Here is a 19,504-nt window from a genome sequence, read left to right as displayed (position 1 = left end):
TAAGTTTTACAGATCCATCAAGCTTCTAGGATTCTTGAATGTTTTGCATGCTCCACAGGTAGGGTGACGATGGGTATTATCGGCAGGTTTGTTCTCTTCGTCATGGGGGATTTTTGTGGGCCGAATTGTCTGAAATTTTGGCATATAACTCAGCTTGGTTGGGAAGGATTTGAGGCCAACTCTGAGACCTACAGGTTTCATAAAACCTCCCATGACGAAGAGAACAAAACTGCCGAGAATACGTACGTTCCCCTATGTAAAGAAAAGTCGGGAAATATCAAAATCAATGCGGGAAAAAGTCGGGAAAAATGCGGGAATTTCAATTTTGATTTTGTGTGGCCACCCTGAACATTGCAATCAGCGAAATTGTTAGCCGAATACTCGACTATCATTCAGGCTCGCATCACCAGATACGTTGAAGCAGATCAACTAAAATGCGATGGAGAAGCACTGGCGAGAGCACTATACTGGGTCATTACCAAGATTTGGGAGGGAAAAGTATTGCCGGAGGAATGGATGGAAAGTATCGGGTATCCCATCTACAAGGTTCTGTATTCAGCTTCACTGGATGAGGTAGCTACTGACGATTGCTTCTTGTTTGACCACGGCACCTTGTTCCCGTAGACCTGAAAAAAGAATCCACTCGCCGACTTTCGATCCGAGGTATCAGTAGCCCAGTCCGCATCGACAAATCCAACCAATGCACAGTGTACAAATTCGAGCGAAAAAACGGACGCAATTCAGTTCCGGCCGCTAAGTAAATGACAGATACCAATTCTTAAGCAAAAAACTCCGGGGAATCGAATGGTGCCAACCCCTTTCCTGAAAAACATCGCCAAGTGTCTCATTTTGGCCATTTTCCCCTAAATTTGTCAAAAATACTTGAACATATCAAATTTAATCCAAAACAGGTTGGCGAAAACCTTAATATTTCAAAAACCTTCATGTACCAATGACAGACAACTTGGTTTAGCAAATGTTTTTCACTCACAATAAATGTCTCATTTTGTCCAATATCCCCTATAAAATGAGAATATTTGAGAATTTCGGCTGAATTTGAATAAAAAACCATGCAAAGTCGTTAAAAATCATGCTACTGCATGGAGAAACGCCGGACGGGTTGTGTCTTGTCTATCACATTCAGAGATGATGTCCCATTTTGTCCAATACCCCCTATAAATAAAGAATATTTGAGAATTTCAAATGAATTTCAACAAAAACCATGCAAAGCCATACAAAAGTCGTGATACTGAATGGAGAAACCCTAAACAGATCATCTCTTTTCCATCGCATTCAGTGATGTTGTCTCATTTTGTCCAATATCCCCTATAAAATAAGAATATTTGAGAATGTCGGATGAATTTCAATAAAAACCCATACACGCCATGTCTGAACCAGCAGATTATAAAAAAAGAATGTACATCGGGTTTCTTTCCACAGAATATCAGAATTCATGTTATATTATCATATGCAGATAGTTTTAAATTATTTCATCGGGGAAATTTTTATTTTTTCACCTTTTTAGCTGTTTTTCATACAAATTTGCATGAAATTTTCATTTTCGTCCAATTTCTTCCCCATACAAAATGTATGGAAAAATTTTCACCGATAGAATATTTTGAAACCTTCTGCAAATGGAAATATAGCTTAAATACTGATGTTTGGTGGAAAGAAACCCGATGTACATTCTTTTTTTATAATCTGCTGGTTCAGACATGGCGTGCCATACAAAGTCGTTCAAAAGTTTGATATTTTTTGCCTTTGAATTTTTTTATGTATTTTTAATTTGTAGGGGAAAAAGGACAGAATGAAACACCATTTTTGAATATAATAAACAATAGATGATCTGTTTGGGGTTTTACTATTAAGTAGCATGACTTTTGAACGATTTTGCATGGTTTTTATTGAAATTCATCCGAAATTCTCAAATATTCTTTATTTATAGGGGATATTGGACAAAATGGAACACCATCTCTGAATGTGATTGACAAGACACGACCCGTTTGGCGTTTCTTCATGCAGTATCATGACTTTTGAACGATTTTGCATGGTTTTTTGTTCAAAATCATCCGAACTTCTTAAATATTCTCATTTTATAGGAGATATTTGACAAAATGAGACATTTATTGTGATCAAAAGTGAAAAACATTTGCTAAACAAAGGTGTGTGTCATTGGTACATGAAGTTTTTTGAAATATTAAGGTTTTCGCCAACCTGTTTTGGATTTAAGTTTGATATGTTCAAGTATTTTTGCCAAATTTAGGGGAAAATGGCCAAAATGAGACACTTGGCGATGTTTTTCAGGAAAGGGGTTGGCACCATTCGATTCCCCGGAGTTTTTTGCTTAGGAATTGGTATCTGTCATTTACTTAGCGGCCGGAACTGAATTGCGTCCGTTTTTTCGCTCGAATTTGTACACTGTGCAATGGCTCGGTATCCTTGTTTCGCTGGTAGTTCAAAAACGTTCCCCTGGCGCCTTTCATGTACCGCACCACTCGCTCTAACGCCGTCCACATTGGCGTAACTAGAGGGGGGGCCAGGGAGGCCAGGCCCCCCCAGAATCCGCCAGGCCCCCCCCAGAAATTTTTCATGACTTTATATATGGAAATTTGAAAAAATCTGAAAACCACTGTCGTGGTGACAAACATAGATCTATATTCTCAATTTAGTTGTAAATCGGAGTTTTCGACTAGCGAAGTTGGATTTTTCTCCAAATCCGTGCGTCGGACCTAACTTCGGAAGTGGTGCGCTGTATAGCAAACAGCTATACAGCGCACCACTTCCGAAGTTAGGTCCGACGCACGGATTTGGAGAAAAACTTCGCTAGTCGAAAATTCTGGGTTTCAACTGCACGTACAGTAATAGAAATTTATTTGGCATAATATGTGTTTAAATTGACAGTTATTGGAGACAAGCAATACTTTGTACATCTTCTTTTTTAAATCGCTGAGAAATTAAATCTAAATGATAATTTCCAGGAATTCCTGGATCGGTATCTTTAAGAATCTTTGAATTTTCTAGCAACATTACTGCAAAATATGGTTAAGTGCTTCTTTATGGAAATCAAGTATCATGTGGGAAAAAAAACTCTGGTTGAATTTGCAATGGAATTCCAGCAAAAGTTTGTGAATTCCTAGTGAGAATAGATGTACGTAGCTGAAGCGTAAACGCGAGTGTATTCATTAAAACCATGCTGGAGGTGATTTCTAGTCGGTCACTATTAATTTCTTTTATTTCGTGGGCCAGGGGTATTTTTGCGTCTATCAAACAACGCACAAATTCAAATGGTCATTGAGGAAGTTTTAATATATTTAAAAGCTGGTGCTGCAAGATGTAATCGTAAGTTTGAAGGTATTCATGATTGGACTTGTAAAAGACTTGGTATTCATGAGATAATTGTGAAAGAATTCCTGGATGACTTCTTGGAGATTTTTTTGGCTTCTATGTCCCTCTAAAATTATCTAAAAGAATTTCAATACAAATCGCTGGAGGAATTCCTCTAGAAATCCTTCAAATTATTCAAAAAATCTACAAGTAACCCTGAAAAAGCCCTGGGGTGAATCCCTGAAAAACATTATGAACGGAATACTGAAATTTTTTAACTAACCGCTGAATAATTTTTTTATAAAAATCCCGAGAGAAATTTCGGAAGAAATCATTACAAGAATTCTCGAAGCAATACCTGCAGGATTCCCTGGAGTAATTTGTGAAAGTATTCCTGGAGGAATCCCTGGATGAATTCCTGGAGGAATCCGAAAAGCAATTATGCTAGGAATTTCAGCAAAAAAAAATCTGAAGAATCCGCATCAGAAATCCCTGTAGAAATTACTAGAAAATTTTTTAGATGAATCCTTGGAGGAATTTCTGGATGCATTCCTGGAGGAATCCTTAGAAGAATTCTTCAAGAAATCACAGGAGGAGTTCCTAGATGTATTTCTGGAGGATATCCGGGAGAACCTTCTGGAAAAATTCCATGCGGAATCTCTGGAAAAGTTCCTGGACTAATGCCTGGAGCATTAGGGGATTTTTTTTATTATCGTACAAATTGGTATGAAGTTTCTGAAGGTTAATGAAATAAGGTAGGGATCATATATATTTGAAAAACTAAATTGAAAAAAATCAGGGTTGCCTAATTTTCCGGAAAACTCCAGTGAAAATCAAACATTTTCCACAGACACCACCTACTTTGAAAAATCATAGAACGAAGCATCATAGGCACATTTTTTTTTGTGAAATCATAAGCAAATTTTCTTAGCAATTCCAAGATGGATTTCTGGAGGAAATCCTAGAAAATTTTTTGGACAAATTCCTGGCGGATTCCCTGGAAAAGTTAATGGAATGATTGATTGATTTGTCTTTTTAAAGAGACTTTCAGCCATTGGCTCCAAAGTTAATGGATACATTTCTGAAGGAGGCATCCCTGGAGAAGTTCCTGGAGTAATGCTTGGAGCATTAGAGAAAATTCTGATGAAATTCCAAGATAAACTTCTAGAAGAATTCCCAGAGGAATTTCTGGAGGAATTCCAGGAGGAATTCTTGGAGGAATCTCACGGAAGAATCCTTAGAGGACTCCCTGCAGGAATTTCTGGTATATTCTTGGAGGAATTCCTGGTGGAATTTCTAGAAGAACCCGTGAAATTACTTCTGGACGGATTTCTAGAGGAATCCCTGGAGTTCAAATTCATGGATTTATTCCTAGAGGAAACCTGAAAGAATTTCCGGAGGAATCCCTTGGAAAAATTCCTATAGAATTTCCTGAAGAATCTCCTGAAAGAATATCGGAAGCAATCTCTAAAGGATTTCCTGCAGAAATTCCTGGAGGAATGCTGTAGGAATTTCCGAAGAAATTCCTGGAGGGATTCCTGGATCAATTTCTGAAGAAATTCCTGTAGGAATTTCTGAAGAAATACCTACGGTAAATCTTGGTGGAATTTCTTGAGGAGCCCCTGGAGACACTGCGGTAGTAATTTCTGAGGAATTCCCAGAGGAATTCCTGAAGGAATTCCTATATGAATTACTGAAGGACTTTCTGAAGGAATTCTTGGAGTATTTCTGAAGAAACCTCATAAGGAATTCCCGCAAAATTTCTTAGAGAAATTTCTACAAAAATTCTTGAAAGAATCCCTGGAGATATTCTTGGAAAGAACCCTGGAGAAATCTCTGAAACTCTGGAGGAACCTTAGGAGGGATTCCTGGAGGAACTTCCGGACATGTTTCAGGTGGAATTTCAGGAGGAATTTCTGGACAAATCTTTATAGGAAATCTTGGGGAAATTCCATGGAACTATTCATGGATTAATTCCAGGAGGAATCCTTTAATCAATTCTTTGAGGAATCGTTCAATGAATTCCTGGAAGAATCTCTAGAGGAATTCTGGAAGGAATCTATGGAGAAATTTCTGAATATATTCATAGAGAAATTCCCAAAGAAATTCCTAGAGAAATTCCTAGAGGAATTCTGAGAGGAATTTCTAATGGAGTTCCAGGAGAAATTTCCAGAGGAATTTCTGGAGGACTTACAGGAGCAATTTCAGAAGGAATTTCTGGAAGAATTACTGGAGAAATCATCGGAGGAATTTCTGGAGGAATCCATGAAATAATTCCTGGAGGAATGTGTAGAGGAAACCTCGGAGACTAAATTCCTGGATTAATTCTTGGGGGAAACCCTGGAAGGATTTCTGGAGGAATTTCCGGAACAATTCCTGAAGGAATTGCTGTACGAATTTCCGAAGAAATTCCTGGGGGAATTCCTGGATCCATTCCTGAATAAATTACCGAAAGTATTCCTGAAGAAATACCTGGGGTAATTTTTGGTGAAATTCGTGATAGAACTCCTAGAGGAGTCCCTGGAAAATGCCTGGATGAAATCCTGGAAGAATCCCAGGAGGAATACCTGGAATAATTCTTGAATAAATTCCAGAAAGAATTTGTGGGGAAATATTTAAAAGAATCCCTTGAGGATTTCCTGGAGGATTCCTGAAAAAATATTTGAAGGAATTCCTAGAGATATCTCAGGAGGAAATCATTCAGGAATCCCAGGAAGAACTATTGAAATATGTCTTGGATAAACTCCGAGAGGAATTCTTGGGGTAATTTCTAAATGAATCCCTGGAGGATTTTCTAGATAAATTCTTGGAGAAATTGCGGTAATAATTTCTGAAGGAATCCTGGATTAATGCCTGGAGGAATCCCTATAGGAATCTCTGGAGGAACTTCTGGAGGAATGCCTGGAGTAACCCCTGGGTAAATTCCTGGAGACATGCCTGTATCAATTTCTGGAGGAATCTCTCGAGAAATTCCTTAAGAAATCCCTGGAGGATACCCTGGGGAATTGCCTTGAAAAATCCCTGGAGAAATTCCTGGACTAATGCCTGGAGTAATCTCTGGATACATTTCTAGATGAGTACCTGGTGGAGTTTTCAAAAGAATTCTGGGAGCAATCTAGTAGAGTTTAGAGTTTTTAGAAGAACTCCCGAAGCAATCTCTAGATGAATTTCTGGAGAAATCCTGAGATGAGTCCATGGAGAAACTCCCTGGAGAAATTTCTAAAGAAACCTCTCGAAAAATTCCTAGAGGAATCCTTAGAGAAATTTCTAGAGAAATTCTTGGAAGAATCCCTGGGAAAATTCTTTGAAAAATCCCTGGAGGAATCCCTGAAGCAATTTCTGGAGAAACCTCAGGAGGAATGCCTGGAAAGTTCTGGACAAATTCCTGCAGGAAGTTCTGGATAAATTCCTTGCGGAATCCCAGGAAGAATTCCTGGATTAATCTGTAAAGGAATTTTTGTGGAAATTCCTTGGAACTATCCCTGGAAGAATTCTTGAATGAATTCCTGGAGGAATCTCGAGAGAAGTTCTGGAAGCAGTTAATGGAGGAATTTCTAAAGAAATTCCAAGAGAAATTTCTGAAGAAACTCCAAGAGAAATTTCTGAAGAAAATCCAAGAGAAATTTCTAGAGCAATTCCCAGAGGAATTTTTGGAGGAATTCCAGGAGGAATTCCTGAAGGAATTGCGGTAGTAATTCCTATGGGAGTTCCTGGATCAATCCTGGAGGACTTTCTGAAGGGATTCTTGGGGTAATACTTAAGTAACCTCTTGAGGAATTCCTGGAGGCATCCTTAGAGGAATTTCTAGAGAATTACTTGGAAGAATTCCTGGGGGAATTCTAGAAAAAAAAAACTGGAGGAATCCCTGAAACAATTTCTGGGAGAACCTCAGGAGGAATTCCTGGACAAATCTCTATAGGAAATCTTGAGGAAAATCCGTGGAACTATTCATGGAAGATCTGCAGGAGGAATCCCTAAATGAATATCTTGAGAATCCCTGAATGAATTCCTGGAAGAATCTCTAGAGGAATTCTGGAAGGAATCCATGGAGAAATTTCTGAAGGAATTCAAGGAGAAATTTTTAGAGGAATTCAGAAAGGAATTTCTGGTGGAGTTCCAGGAGGATTTTCTGGAGGAATTACTGCAGGAATCATCGGTGGAATTCCTGGAGGGATTCATGAAATAAATCCTGGAGGAGTGTGTAGAGGAAACCTTAGAGAAGAAATTCCTGGAAGAATTTTCGGAGGAATTCATGGAAGAATTCCTGGATCCAAACTTGAATAAATTCCTGGAGTAATTCCTGAGGAAATACCTGGGGTAATACCTGGAGAAATTCTTGGTAGAACTCTTGCAGAAGTCTCTGGAGCAATGCCTGAATGAAATCCTAGAGGCATGCCAGGAGGAATACCTGGAATAATTCTTGAAAAAAAAAAACCGGGAGGAATGTCCGAAGGAGTTCCTGGAGGAATCTCAAGATTCATTCCTGATGAAATACAAAGTTCGATTTCTGAGGGAATTCCAGGAGGATTTTCTGAAGAATTCTCAGGGGAAATACTGAAGAAACCGCTGAAATTCCTGAGAAAATCCTGAAATCCTGGATTAATTCCTGCGGGAGTTTCTGATGGAATCCCAATAAGAGTTCTTCTAGAAATGTTTAAAATAATCTCGGAATTCGTTTTTGTAAGAATAACAGAAGAAATTTCCGGTGAATCCCTGGAGGAACTCTTGAAGTAATTTCTGAAGAAACCCGATGAGGAATCCCGGAAGCAAGCCCCATTAGGAACTCTTTATGGAATCTCAGGAGAGCTTTCTTAGCGAATACCTGGAAGATTTTTTGTAGGAATATTCCTGGATAAAAAAAATAAAGAAATCAATGTCTGCAGTAATTGTTGAAGGAATACTAGGATCCCTAGTGAAGCGGACCTGGTGGGATGGTTAGAACACTTGACTATCACGCCGAGGGATCGAATCCCACTCCCGACAAACTCGCAAAATGTGACTTCTTCCTTCGGAAGGGAAATAAAGCGTGGGCCCCGAGATGAACTAGCCTAGGGCTAAAAATCTCGTTAATACACATAAAAAAAAAACTAGGATCCCTAAAGGTTTTTTGTACAAATTTTTCAAGCAATTCTTGGAGTGTTTTTTTTAAATCTCTGAGTAAAATTTTCTAAAAGAATTTCTGGAATACATTCCTGCAGAAATACTTCGAATCATTCCAGACGTAATTATTGGAGCAATCTCTAGTGAAATTTTGGAAGGCATATATGGAGATATCCCTGTAGAAATCTCTGAATACCTGCAGAAATACCTTAAAGGATCTCTGGAGAAATTCCTGAAGGAAACTTCGAAAAAAGCACTGGATGGAACAATTACTGGAGGAACCTCTATGGATATCCCAGGACAAATTCCCGAAAAAATGTCTAGTGGAATCCCTAGATGAATTCTTGATTGAATTTCTGGAAGAAGCCAAGATGGAATCACTGAATTAAGCTATGAAAAAAATCTTGGAGGAATTGTTCGTACTCATATAGTTTACAAAACTATGAACAAATCTGAAACAGTCATTTTGATTACTCAAAACTACAATACTGATTTGCATATTCACTTATCGGGCGCCCATCCCGCTTAAAATTCATCTCAAGTCAGGCCCCCCCTGGGCCCCCTCCAGGAAAAAATCCTAGTTACGCCAATGGCCGTCCAGTGAGTTTGCTCAGGATGCTGCTGGTACCGACCCAAATATCCAAGAGGGAAACAAATGTCCGGCCGGGTGGACATACATTGAACTAAAACTTCCCGGTACGGTTCTTCTATGGTTTCTCCTTCACTGCGTACGAATTGAAGCCCTTTCCGCATCGGCGTTCTTGTTGGGTTGCAGTCTTGCATTCCAAACTTCTTCAGAACCTTGTCTATGCTTCTTGTGAAAAGTTTATCTAGCCCGACTCCTGGTCATGGACGATTTTCTATAGTATCTTAAAGAAAACTGAGACAACTTTTACTTCACAGCTTTAATCGTCACGATTCGTGCTCCCATGATCAGTAATCGTCGACGTATATAACTCTTGTCGACGCGGGTATACAATTAATAGTCACACTGTGATCTTTTGAAACCGAGCTATTTGGTTCAGCTTCTCGTTCCAGCACTTGGGAGCCTGCTTCAAACCGTATAGCGTAGCGACTTCTATAGCTTGTACTGTACATTGTTCCAGGATGCGCCTTGACACCGTCAGGTACTGCCATATAAATTTCCTCTTGAAGATCGCCGTGCAGAAAAGCCGTCTTCACATCCATCTGATGTACGATCAATCCTCTCGCAACAGCTATAGCCACTCGAATCGTCGTCAGCTTGACTACCGGGGCAAAGGTTTCATGATAATCGAGCCTGGGCTTCTGAAGGAATCCTTCTACGACTAATATAGCCTTGTGACTACATGGTTTCCGTCAGCATCTTCTTTACGGCAGAATACCCACTTTGATTGTAATGGTTTCACTCCTGCACGACGTCTCACTAGCCGTTATACTGCTTGCTCTCCATTGATTGAAAATGCTTTGACATCCATGTGCACAACAGAACATGTGCTCGATGAACAAATTGAGATTTGAAATTATGAAAAGAAATCCACGTACTCCGGTGAGACTCGAACTCACGACTCCCAATTCGCTAGACGGGCGCTTCTATTCCTTCAAGCTACGGAGTCACTCGACTATCTCCGTCGCCAGCAGGCCTAGAACTGAACTCGATTCCACAATCGCACATGGTTATCTTCTTTTCACAATCCAAACCCCCTTCGGATGGGATTAGATGAACATCTAACACATTGTCTGTTGTGCACATGTATGTCAAAGCGGGAGAGGAAGTTATTTTTAATTGTCGAGAGCTTCGGGCACTGCCTTCCAATCACTTATTGGTATGGCAATTAGTGTGCAGTCGGACTCTCGACGGGTCGGTCCTCGGCCGACCGAATACGGTAAGGGTGACCGTAGCACCTTACAAATGTCAATTTCTTGATTTTGCTTTGGCTGACCAAGCCATGTGGGAAATTACACTGTTGAAAATGCTTTGACATCCATGTGCACAACAGAACATGTGCTCGATGAACAAATTGAGATTTGAAATTATGAAAAGAAATCCAATGTTCATCTAATCCCATCCGAAGGGGGTTTGGATTGTGAAAAGAAGATAACCATGTGCGATTGTGGAATCGAGTTCAGTTCTAGGCCTGCTGGCGACGGAGATAGTCGAGTGACTCCGTAGCTTGAAGGAATAGAAGCGCCCGTCTAGCGAATTGGGAGTCGTGAGTTCGAGTCTCACCGGAGTACGTGGATTTCTTTTCATAATTTCAAATCTCAATTTGTTCATCGAGCACATGTTCTGTTGTGCACATGGATGTCAAAGCATTTTCAACAGTGTAATTTCCCACATGGCTTGGTCAGCCAAAGCAAAATCAAGAAATTGACATTTGTAAGGTGCTACGGTCACCCTTACCGTATTCGGTCGGCCGAGGACCGACCCGTCGAGAGTCCGACTGCACACTAATTGCCATACCAATAAGTGATTGGAAGGCAGTGCCCGAAGCTCTCGACAATTAAAAATAACTTCCTCTCCCGCTTTGACATACATGTGCACAACAGACAATGTGTTAGATGTTCATCTAATCCCATCCGAAGGGGGTTTGGATCGTGAAAAGAAGATAACCATGTGCGATTGTGGAATCGAGTTCAGTTCTAGGCCTGCTGGCGACGGAGATAGTCGAGTGACTCCGTAGCTTGAAGGAATAGAAGCGCCCGTCTAGCGAATTGGGAGTCGTGAGTTCGAGTCTCACCGGAGTACGTGGATTTCTTTTCATAATTTCAAATCTCAATTTGTTCATCGAGCACATGTTCTGTTGTGCACATGGATGTCAAAGCATTTTCAACAGTGTAATTTCCCACATGGCTTGGTCAGCCAAAGCAAAATCAAGAAATTGACATTTGTAAGGTGCTACGGTCACCCTTACCGTATTCGGTCGGCCGAGGACCGACCCGTCGAGAGTCCGACTGCACACTAATTGCCATACCAATAAGTGATTGGAAGGCAGTGCCCGAAGCTCTCGACAATTAAAAATAACTTCCTCTCCCGCTTTGACATACATGTGCACAACAGACAATGTGTTAGATGTTCATCTAATCCCATCCGAAGGGGGTTTGGATTGTGAAAAGAAGATAACCATGTGCGATTGTGGAATCGAGTTCAGTTCTAGGCCTGCTGGCGACGGAGATAGTCGAGTGACTCCGTAGCTTGAAGGAATAGAAGCGCCCGTCTAGCGAATTGGGAGTCGTGAGTTCGAGTCTCACCGGAGTACGTGGATTTCTTTTCATAATTTCAAATCTCAATTTGTTCATCGAGCACATGTTCTGTTGTGCACATGGATGTCAAAGCATTTTCAACAGTGTAATTTCCCACATGGCTTGGTCAGCCAAAGCAAAATCAAGAAATTGACATTTGTAAGGTGCTACGGTCACCCTTACCGTATTCGGTCGGCCGAGGACCGACCCGTCGAGAGTCCGACTGCACACTAATTGCCATACCAATAAGTGATTGGAAGGCAGTGCCCGAAGCTCTCGACAATTAAAAATAACTTCCTCTCCCGCTTTGACATACATGTGCACAACAGACAATGTGTTAGATGTTCATCTAATCCCATCCGAAGGGGGTTTGGATTGTGAAAAGAAGATAACCATGTGCGATTGTGGAATCGAGTTCAGTTCTAGGCCTGCTGGCGACGGAGATAGTCGAGTGACTCCGTAGCTTGAAGGAATAGAAGCGCCCGTCTAGCGAATTGGGAGTCGTGAGTTCGAGTCTCACCGGAGTACGTGGATTTCTTTTCATAATTTCAAATCTCAATTTGTTCATCGAGCACATGTTCTGTTGTGCACATGGATGTCAAAGCATTTTCAACAGTGTAATTTCCCACATGGCTTGGTCAGCCAAAGCAAAATCAAGAAATTGACATTTGTAAGGTGCTACGGTCACCCTTACCGTATTCGGTCGGCCGAGGACCGACCCGTCGAGAGTCCGACTGCACACTAATTGCCATACCAATAAGTGATTGGAAGGCAGTGCCCGAAGCTCTCGACAATTAAAAATAACTTCCTCTCCCGCTTTGACATACATGTGCACAACAGACAATGTGTTAGATGTTCATCTAATCCCATCCGAAGGGGGTTTGGATTGTGAAAAGAAGATAACCATGTGCGATTGTGGAATCGAGTTCAGTTCTAGGCCTGCTGGCGACGGAGATAGTCGAGTGACTCCGTAGCTTGAAGGAATAGAAGCGCCCGTCTAGCGAATTGGGAGTCGTGAGTTCGAGTCTCACCGGAGTACGTGGATTTCTTTTCATAATTTCAAATCTCAATTTGTTCATCGAGCACATGTTCTGTTGTGCACATGGATGTCAAAGCATTTTCAACAGTGTAATTTCCCACATGGCTTGGTCAGCCAAAGCAAAATCAAGAAATTGACATTTGTAAGGTGCTACGGTCACCCTTACCGTATTCGGTCGGCCGAGGACCGACCCGTCGAGAGTCCGACTGCACACTAATTGCCATACCAATAAGTGATTGGAAGGCAGTGCCCGAAGCTCTCGACAATTAAAAATAACTTCCTCTCCCGCTTTGACATACATGTGCACAACAGACAATGTGTTAGATGTTCATCTAATCCCATCCGAAGGGGGTTTGGATTGTGAAAAGAAGATAACCATGTGCGATTGTGGAATCGAGTTCAGTTCTAGGCCTGCTGGCGACGGAGATAGTCGAGTGACTCCGTAGCTTGAAGGAATAGAAGCGCCCGTCTAGCGAATTGGGAGTCGTGAGTTCGAGTCTCACCGGAGTACGTGGATTTCTTTTCATAATTTCAAATCTCAATTTGTTCATCGAGCACATGTTCTGTTGTGCACATGGATGTCAAAGCATTTTCAACAGTGTAATTTCCCACATGGCTTGGTCAGCCAAAGCAAAATCAAGAAATTGACATTTGTAAGGTGCTACGGTCACCCTTACCGTATTCGGTCGGCCGAGGACCGACCCGTCGAGAGTCCGACTGCACACTAATTGCCATACCAATAAGTGATTGGAAGGCAGTGCCCGAAGCTCTCGACAATTAAAAATAACTTCCTCTCCCGCTTTGACATACATGTGCACAACAGACAATGTGTTAGATGTTCATCTAATCCCATCCGAAGGGGGTTTGGATTGTGAAAAGAAGATAACCATGTGCGATTGTGGAATCGAGTTCAGTTCTAGGCCTGCTGGCGACGGAGATAGTCGAGTGACTCCGTAGCTTGAAGGAATAGAAGCGCCCGTCTAGCGAATTGGGAGTCGTGAGTTCGAGTCTCACCGGAGTACGTGGATTTCTTTTCATAATTTCAAATCTCAATTTGTTCATCGAGCACATGTTCTGTTGTGCACATGGATGTCAAAGCATTTTCAACAGTGTAATTTCCCACATGGCTTGGTCAGCCAAAGCAAAATCAAGAAATTGACATTTGTAAGGTGCTACGGTCACCCTTACCGTATTCGGTCGGCCGAGGACCGACCCGTCGAGAGTCCGACTGCACACTAATTGCCATACCAATAAGTGATTGGAAGGCAGTGCCCGAAGCTCTCGACAATTAAAAATAACTTCCTCTCCCGCTTTGACATACATGTGCACAACAGACAATGTGTTAGATGTTCATCTAATCCCATCCGAAGGGGGTTTGGATTGTGAAAAGAAGATAACCATGTGCGATTGTGGAATCGAGTTCAGTTCTAGGCCTGCTGGCGACGGAGATAGTCGAGTGACTCCGTAGCTTGAAGGAATAGAAGCGCCCGTCTAGCGAATTGGGAGTCGTGAGTTCGAGTCTCACCGGAGTACGTGGATTTCTTTTCATAATTTCAAATCTCAATTTGTTCATCGAGCACATGTTCTGTTGTGCACATGGATGTCAAAGCATTTTCAACAGTGTAATTTCCCACATGGCTTGGTCAGCCAAAGCAAAATCAAGAAATTGACATCTCCATTGATTGCAGCTCATCACGCACCGCCACCAACCAGTGGTCCCGGTCGCCACGGTTCTCGATCTCATTGTAGCATTGAGGTGGATCCATACGCGCCAACTTGTGACGTAGTTGGGGGGGCGAGGCCTCTCAAAATCAACCAAATTCGTAAAATTTCGACGCAGTTCATCTAGTTTAGACATATTTACGTGAAAACTAGTGCATTGAGCTAAAAAAAGTTGAATTTTGTCCAATTTTGGAGAGCTTCGCCCCCCCAACTACGTCACAAGTTGGCGCCTATGGGTGGATCTGAAGTATTGTGAAATCGTACAGCAGAAGTTGCTCTGAATTCCGTTAGAAAATCTAATAACTTACGTGGGAGCCTGCGCTCCCGTTCCCAGGGTTTTCTTCCTTTACAAACTCTTCAAAAATAGCTTCATCATCAGATTCGTTACCAGGGTCGTCATCAGCTACTTCACGAGGAGCTTCTTCAATTGGATTATCGCACGCTTCCCCCTCTGGTTTGTACAGGGCAGGAATCGCCAAGGGAACTCGTCTAGCTTAGCCAGGATGCTCATCATATGGAAAACATTCTTCATTGAATTTGACATATCTTGCGATCACGAGTTTTCTTGCAGCTCTGTCCCAAAGCCTGTATCCATTCGGGGCGTATTCAATCATTATCGTCTGGCGATTCATTATCGTCCGGGATCCACGCCAATTCCATCGTAGGACATCGATTCAGCAGATACGTTGCAGTCAGGGCCGCTTCTGACCACATATTCTTCGGAACCTTCGAATCTATTAGCATGGATCTTACCTTCTTAATCAAAGTCCGGTTGAAACGTTCCAGATTTTCGTCCTTCCTGAACTCCGCACGATCAGGATATCCACGACCAGTGAAAAACTTCTACTCCGGCTTGCGAGAGCTTCTTGACCGAGAGTAGATTGTCTCGCAAATCCGGTAGGAGAACAACGTTCTGAATATGAAATTCAATTTCTTTGTTCGACATACCTTTTATTTCTCCGGCTCCGGCATACTTCCCGACCAGCGTCCCATCGTTCTTGGCCCCATTGATAACGAATGGATCCTTCAACTTTCGCATGGACTTCAGATAACTCCCATCGTTCACGAGGTGATGGCTGCACCCTGAGTCAACGCAAAATCGGATCTTCCCAGCTTCGATCTTCGTCTCGTCGCCGTTTGCATGTACGCGACCGCCTTACTGCCAACAGCTGCGCTAGTATTACCTTCCGGTTTCTTCACACGGCAGTCTTTCTTCATAAGCCCTGTGTTTCCGCACCGGTGGCACTCGCCAGTAAACTTCTTTGGGTTCTTCCAGGGGTTCTTTCAGGGATTCTTCTTAGTACCTCCTACAAACACCACTCCGATATCCTCACCCGAGTCATCCAGGTGGTCTGCCCGCTTGCCGTCTTCAGCCAGCAGCTGTCTCCTGCTTCAGGTCCTTCTCCGCCAGATCAGTGATGGAAAACAGTGAGGAATGCAGCTGAGCAGACACAAACGCAAAGCTATCCTACTCGTGAACAACAGAAGCCAGAATATATTCGTACTTCCTTCACTCGCGAGCTAACGAAGCTGGTCGCACTCGTGATTGATTCGCGAAGCAGCTCTGAACATTTTTCAGTTTTGTGAAAAAACGAATTTACACGGCCGACAAATTTACTTTTCAGGAACAATAAAGCACAAAACACTACTACCTGATGGATAATTACTTGTTTTGCTATTAAAACCGCACTAAAATGCAATTCCCGCATCTCCACTTGTTCTTCGCGAATAAAAATTCATGTTTTTGTTTTTGTTTTGCTTCATACTCGTGAAGCAAGCGGGTGCGAATAAACTCACACACGGCTTACTCTCGGCACCGTGAGTAAACCGTTTGTTGGTTTTACACTCGCGAGTTGATTCACGATGAGAGTGTTTCCATCTATGCGCCAGATTCTCGAGCTATCGGGTAGAGTGAGGAATAATTGGGCTACCAAATCACCTTCCTCCATCTTGGCTCCAGCGGATTTGAGTTGCCGAACTAGGTCATCGAACACGTTGAAATGGACTTGCATGGAAGTTCCCTCTTTCCTGCACAGCCAGGCCAACGGTTTCCTTACCCGAGCAGGAGAAAATAGCTGAAGAATAACTAACTCAGATATGGAAAACCGAATACTTACAACCTAAATGAGGTATTAAGTAGCCCTGCATAAGAGGTAAAATACCTAAAATAATAACTAATATGTATTCTGTGCATAACGCGCGAATAATGACACCAGGTATGGTAATACCTAAATAATAATTGGCGGTTTTTCCATACAAATAGCGATTTATCCATAATTCAATAATACCTCAAGCAGTCCTCAACACCAAACCAATAACTCGTTGAGGTATTGTATAAATAACTACAAAATACCAAAATAAGTTATTTTCAATACCTGGATAACCGACCAATACCTTGTCTTGGTATGATACCTGATTTTGGTATGCTCCAGTTATGTGCCAGGTATTCATTCCTACTCGGGTAGCAATGTTTGGCTTGAAACAGTTCTCTTCGCAAAGGTTTCTTCTAGAGCCTTCCACATTTCAGCCGCCGTTTCCTTCTCCCGGACAACTTCGAGAATTTCATCCGCAACGAATCCTACAAGCACCGTCTTGGCCTTCCTGTCCGTCTGCTCCCATTTCGCTCTTGCCGCATCGCTTACAGCTAGAGCTTCTCCCGTTAGCACCGAGGAAACTTCCACTGCATCCAAATGTAGCTTGACCCGGAAACGCCAGTTTTCGTGATTCGGCCCGGTCAGCTACGGGATTCCCTCCTTTGACGAGCCAATAACCTATTCAGGCTTATCCTGCGCAGCGTGTGAGGTGAGACGAGTCGATTGAGGTGATAAAAGTCGACTCGCCCCATTTGATTTACATTAGTCGTCTCACGTCATCGTCACGTGAGACGAAACTATCTGTCTCACCTCACACGCCGCGCACAATAAGCCTGATTGTAATGGGCAGGACTGGGGCGGATGGGCTGAACAGATAACATCGACTTGAACAGTAACAAGTAACGCTTTACTAGTATTAAGAAGTGAACAGTAGGAGTGCTTGATTCAGAATGAGCTGAAAACTTTTCTCCACGGGCGCCTGTCGGTATTCCAAGGCCTACTTGGGAAGGCCTCACTTCTTCAGGCACGGCCTACCATCTACGGCGGAGTGCAGATGAAAGACGGGACTTGGAGCAGACGAATGAACCACGAGCTGCATCAGCTGCTGAGAGAACCAACCATTGTTAACACTGTGAAAATCGGGAAGCTATGGTGGGCAGGTCACGTCGTTAGGATGTCGGATAGCAACCCGATTAAAATGGCTCTCGAGAGCTATCCGATCAGTACAAGAAGACGTGGTGCTCAGTGAGCTACGTGGGTCGATCAAGTGAAGGACGGTTTGCGAACCCTTCGCAGAGTGCCGAACTGAAGACGCACAGCCATGGACCGATTGGGCCAAATCTGGAAGGAGATTGTTGAAAAACTGACGGATAAAAACCTGGTAAATTGGTGTTCGCCGAAGATTCGGTTCGTACAATAAGAAGAGATATGTTTAACAGGTATAGGGTGATCTGGCGTTATATTATTGTTTACAGTTATCACGAATGCAATGTTCTTCATTGCATCTATAGGAACGGTTTGCCTTACATTTTGTTTTCTTCGCTCACATTTTTCTTCATAAATTTGCTTTCTGGACCACGGTGCAGTAGTGGTTCTACGATGACGTAGAATCGCACACCTCTAGGGCGTTAAAAAAAAGATGAGAAATCATGTGTTGTAGTCAATAGCATTTAAGACGATTTGTGAGTAAGGAAAAGAAAGAAAAAAAAAGAATCATGAAACGAAGATGATAGCAATAGCCGTTACGAAAATAGTTTATAGCGATGACGTAGCCGTGTGTGTTTGTATATGTATGTCTGTGTATACTGAGCAACGATGTGCAACTTTGATTGTAGGCACTAACTGTACGACGGAGCATTGACATTGAAGTGTAGCTAAATACAATCACCCTTTTAAAATATCAAACGTGCGAGGTTTCATTTCACCCCCTCAGCTATGGAGACGCATGGTCGGGTTCATTATCTACTAAACAGTTTTTCCGAAAGTTCACTCTCCCGGGTAGATACGGTTGTTGGGCTCTCTCCCTTTCTTCGCAACTGCCGTCGCGCGCTCTCCGCACGTGATAACGAAGCAATCAAGCAGGAGCGCAATCAGCTGACTTGGGTTTTCCACTTGCCGAACAACCGCATGGCGACCAACCGACCGGTATAGCCCGAAGGGCCGAAGTCCGCGTTTGCTGGATTCCTCCGCATTCCCACAGTTGGGAGGTGGATGAACTTTTGCAGTTTTCCACTGTTTTCTCCACATTGTTATCCCGGCGGCGGTGGAAAACTTGCTCTCTGATTTTCCGGCGATCAAAAAGAAAATAACGGAGAGCGAGAGCGGATCTTCCCGACTGAACATCGGGTTTTTGTTTACAGCAATTTTCGAACCGCGCTCTCGTCATCGTTTTTCCGTTTTTCCCACTCGCCGCATAGCTACACGCACGTGGTTGCATGACCTTCCACACATCATCTCTCAGTAGTAGCGTCGTCGCATCCCGGTGGCGGGGCGGCCGATGGCGGTGTGGGTTGTTTTCCCAACGAACGGGGTGGGGGAGTTGCCGGTGCGAGACGTGGAACGCATTTAGCCTGTTTTTGAATGTGGAGCAAAAATAGAAACATGCTGCGCTGTCCTAGGTTCTTCACTCACTACACTGACTGGCTCGGTAGGTTGATGAGCGTTGTTGATAAAGAGCTGCCAACAAAAGAGACATCGGAACAGGGATTGACGGTTGCGTGTTACGGTTCGCAGACTGAGAAAAGTATTACTTTTTTAATAAATTCATGCATTGCGGAAATGAAATTTCAAAGAAAAACCCGATTTAATCCACCTATGGTGAACAGAACCCTTCTTACTCTTATTAAAAATATTGTTGTATTATTCGTATTTAACAAATTTATTTTGTGTGATTGACAAAAAGTTTTAGAAAATATTGTGGATTTGGCATCTAGTGGATTGGTTTCCAAAAAAAGAATCAGAACATGGATTAAACTACCAGAAATGCCAGACACCTCCTAGAATA

General features: G+C 42.5%; 1 protein-coding gene and 1 long non-coding RNA gene across 2 annotated transcripts in view; one reads left to right on the top strand and one right to left on the bottom strand.

Annotated features, from left to right (window-relative positions):
• Nucleotides 1–18,405, top strand: part of LOC109421913 (membrane-bound transcription factor site-2 protease) — a 41,149-nt gene extending 22,744 nt beyond the window's left edge. The window contains exon 4 of the mRNA XM_062855179.1: nt 18,161–18,405. Within this exon, the coding sequence (XP_062711163.1) occupies nt 18,161–18,167 (7 nt within the window). The 3' untranslated portion in view covers nt 18,168–18,405. The remainder of the gene's footprint in view (nt 1–18,160) is intronic.
• On the bottom strand, nt 6,580–14,515 carry LOC134289402 (uncharacterized). The gene is made up of 2 exons (XR_009998506.1): nt 10,634–14,515; nt 6,580–10,208 (listed from the first exon to the last, which is right to left on the bottom strand). It is a non-coding gene; the product is annotated as an uncharacterized LOC134289402 (long non-coding RNA).
• Nucleotides 18,406–19,504: the final 1,099 nt, after the last annotated feature.

The sequence above is a fragment of the Aedes albopictus genome, chromosome 3 (assembly GCF_035046485.1).
Source record: "Aedes albopictus strain Foshan chromosome 3, AalbF5, whole genome shotgun sequence".
In the NCBI taxonomy this organism is placed as follows: Eukaryota; Metazoa; Arthropoda; class Insecta; order Diptera; family Culicidae; genus Aedes; species Aedes albopictus.
This window is presented reverse-complemented; position numbering and strand designations above follow the sequence as displayed.